At 44.7% G+C, this 965-nt stretch overlaps 1 protein-coding gene across 1 annotated transcript; it reads left to right on the plus strand.

Annotated features, from left to right (window-relative positions):
* The first annotated feature begins 249 nt into the window (after nt 1-249).
* On the plus strand, nt 250-667 carry LOC109385855 (non-histone chromosomal protein HMG-14). Its single transcript, XM_019648484.1, has one exon. It carries the CDS (start codon nt 252-254, stop codon nt 525-527), a length of 276 nt encoding a protein of 91 aa, XP_019504029.1. The 5' UTR covers nt 250-251; the 3' UTR covers nt 528-667.
* The last annotated feature ends 298 nt before the right edge of the window (nt 668-965 follow it).

Genomic DNA, 965 nt, shown 5'->3' on the forward strand with positions numbered 1-965 from the left:
GCCACTGAGCTGTGCCCTCCACAACTAGATTGAAACAGCTACTTGACTTGGAGCTGATGGGTCCTGCAAAACACACTGTTCCCCAATAAAAAAAATAAAAATAAAAAAAGATTATAATCTTGTTAAAAAAAAAAAAAGATTTAGCTCGGGCGGCAGGAGGAACGGCAGCTGCCAGGTAGCCCAGCTTCGTGAAGGCTCTCGGGTGCGCTGCAGACCACAGGCACCCGGCGCGCGCCTGCCTCTCCGCCACGATGCCCATGAGGAAGGTCAGCTCCGCCGAGGGGGCAGCGGAAGAGGAGCCCAAGAGGAGGTCGGCGAGGCTGTCAGCTAAACCTGCTCCTGCAAAAGTGGAAACGAAGCCCAAAAAGGCTGCAGGAAAGGATAAATCTGCAGACAAAAAAGTGCAAACAAAAGGGAAAAGGGGAGCAAAGGGCAAACAGGCCAAAGTGGCTAACCAAGAAACTAAAGAAGATTTACCTGCAGAAAACGGAGAAACTAAAAACGAGGAGAGTCCATCCAGCCTCTGATGAAGCAGGAGAGAAAGAAGCCAAGTCTGATTAGTATCATACCATGTCTTATCAGTGGTCCCTGTCTCCCTTCTTGTACAATCCAGAGGAATATTTTTATCAACTATTTTGTAAATACAAGTTTTTTAGTAGCTCTAGAAACATTTTTAAGGAGGGAATTCCACCTCATCCCATTTTTTAAGTGTAAATGCTTTTTTTTAAGAGGTGAAATCATTTGCTGGTTGTTTATTTTTTGGTACAACCAGAAAATAGTAGGATATTGAATATGGGAGGCTTTGATTGTCTTGGGGTGTCAGCTAAACATTCCATAGATGGGGGTAGTTTTGTTTTTTTTGTGGTTTTTTTTTAATTGGGGAATTGGGGGGATGGGAACAGTGCTGGGGAATTGGGGGAAGGGGAACAGACAAGTTGCTGTCATTTTGTTCTTCAGTCTAGTTG

Source organism: Hipposideros armiger, unplaced genomic scaffold, assembly GCF_001890085.2.
Source record: "Hipposideros armiger isolate ML-2016 unplaced genomic scaffold, ASM189008v1 scaffold_126, whole genome shotgun sequence".
NCBI classification, from domain to species: domain Eukaryota; kingdom Metazoa; phylum Chordata; class Mammalia; order Chiroptera; family Hipposideridae; genus Hipposideros; species Hipposideros armiger.

What these genes read in the sequence shown, in the direction of transcription:
- LOC109385855 (XM_019648484.1), top strand. Translation starts at nt 252, where the DNA reads ATGCCCATGAGGAAGGTCAGCTCCGCCGAGGGGGCAGCGGAAGAGGAG.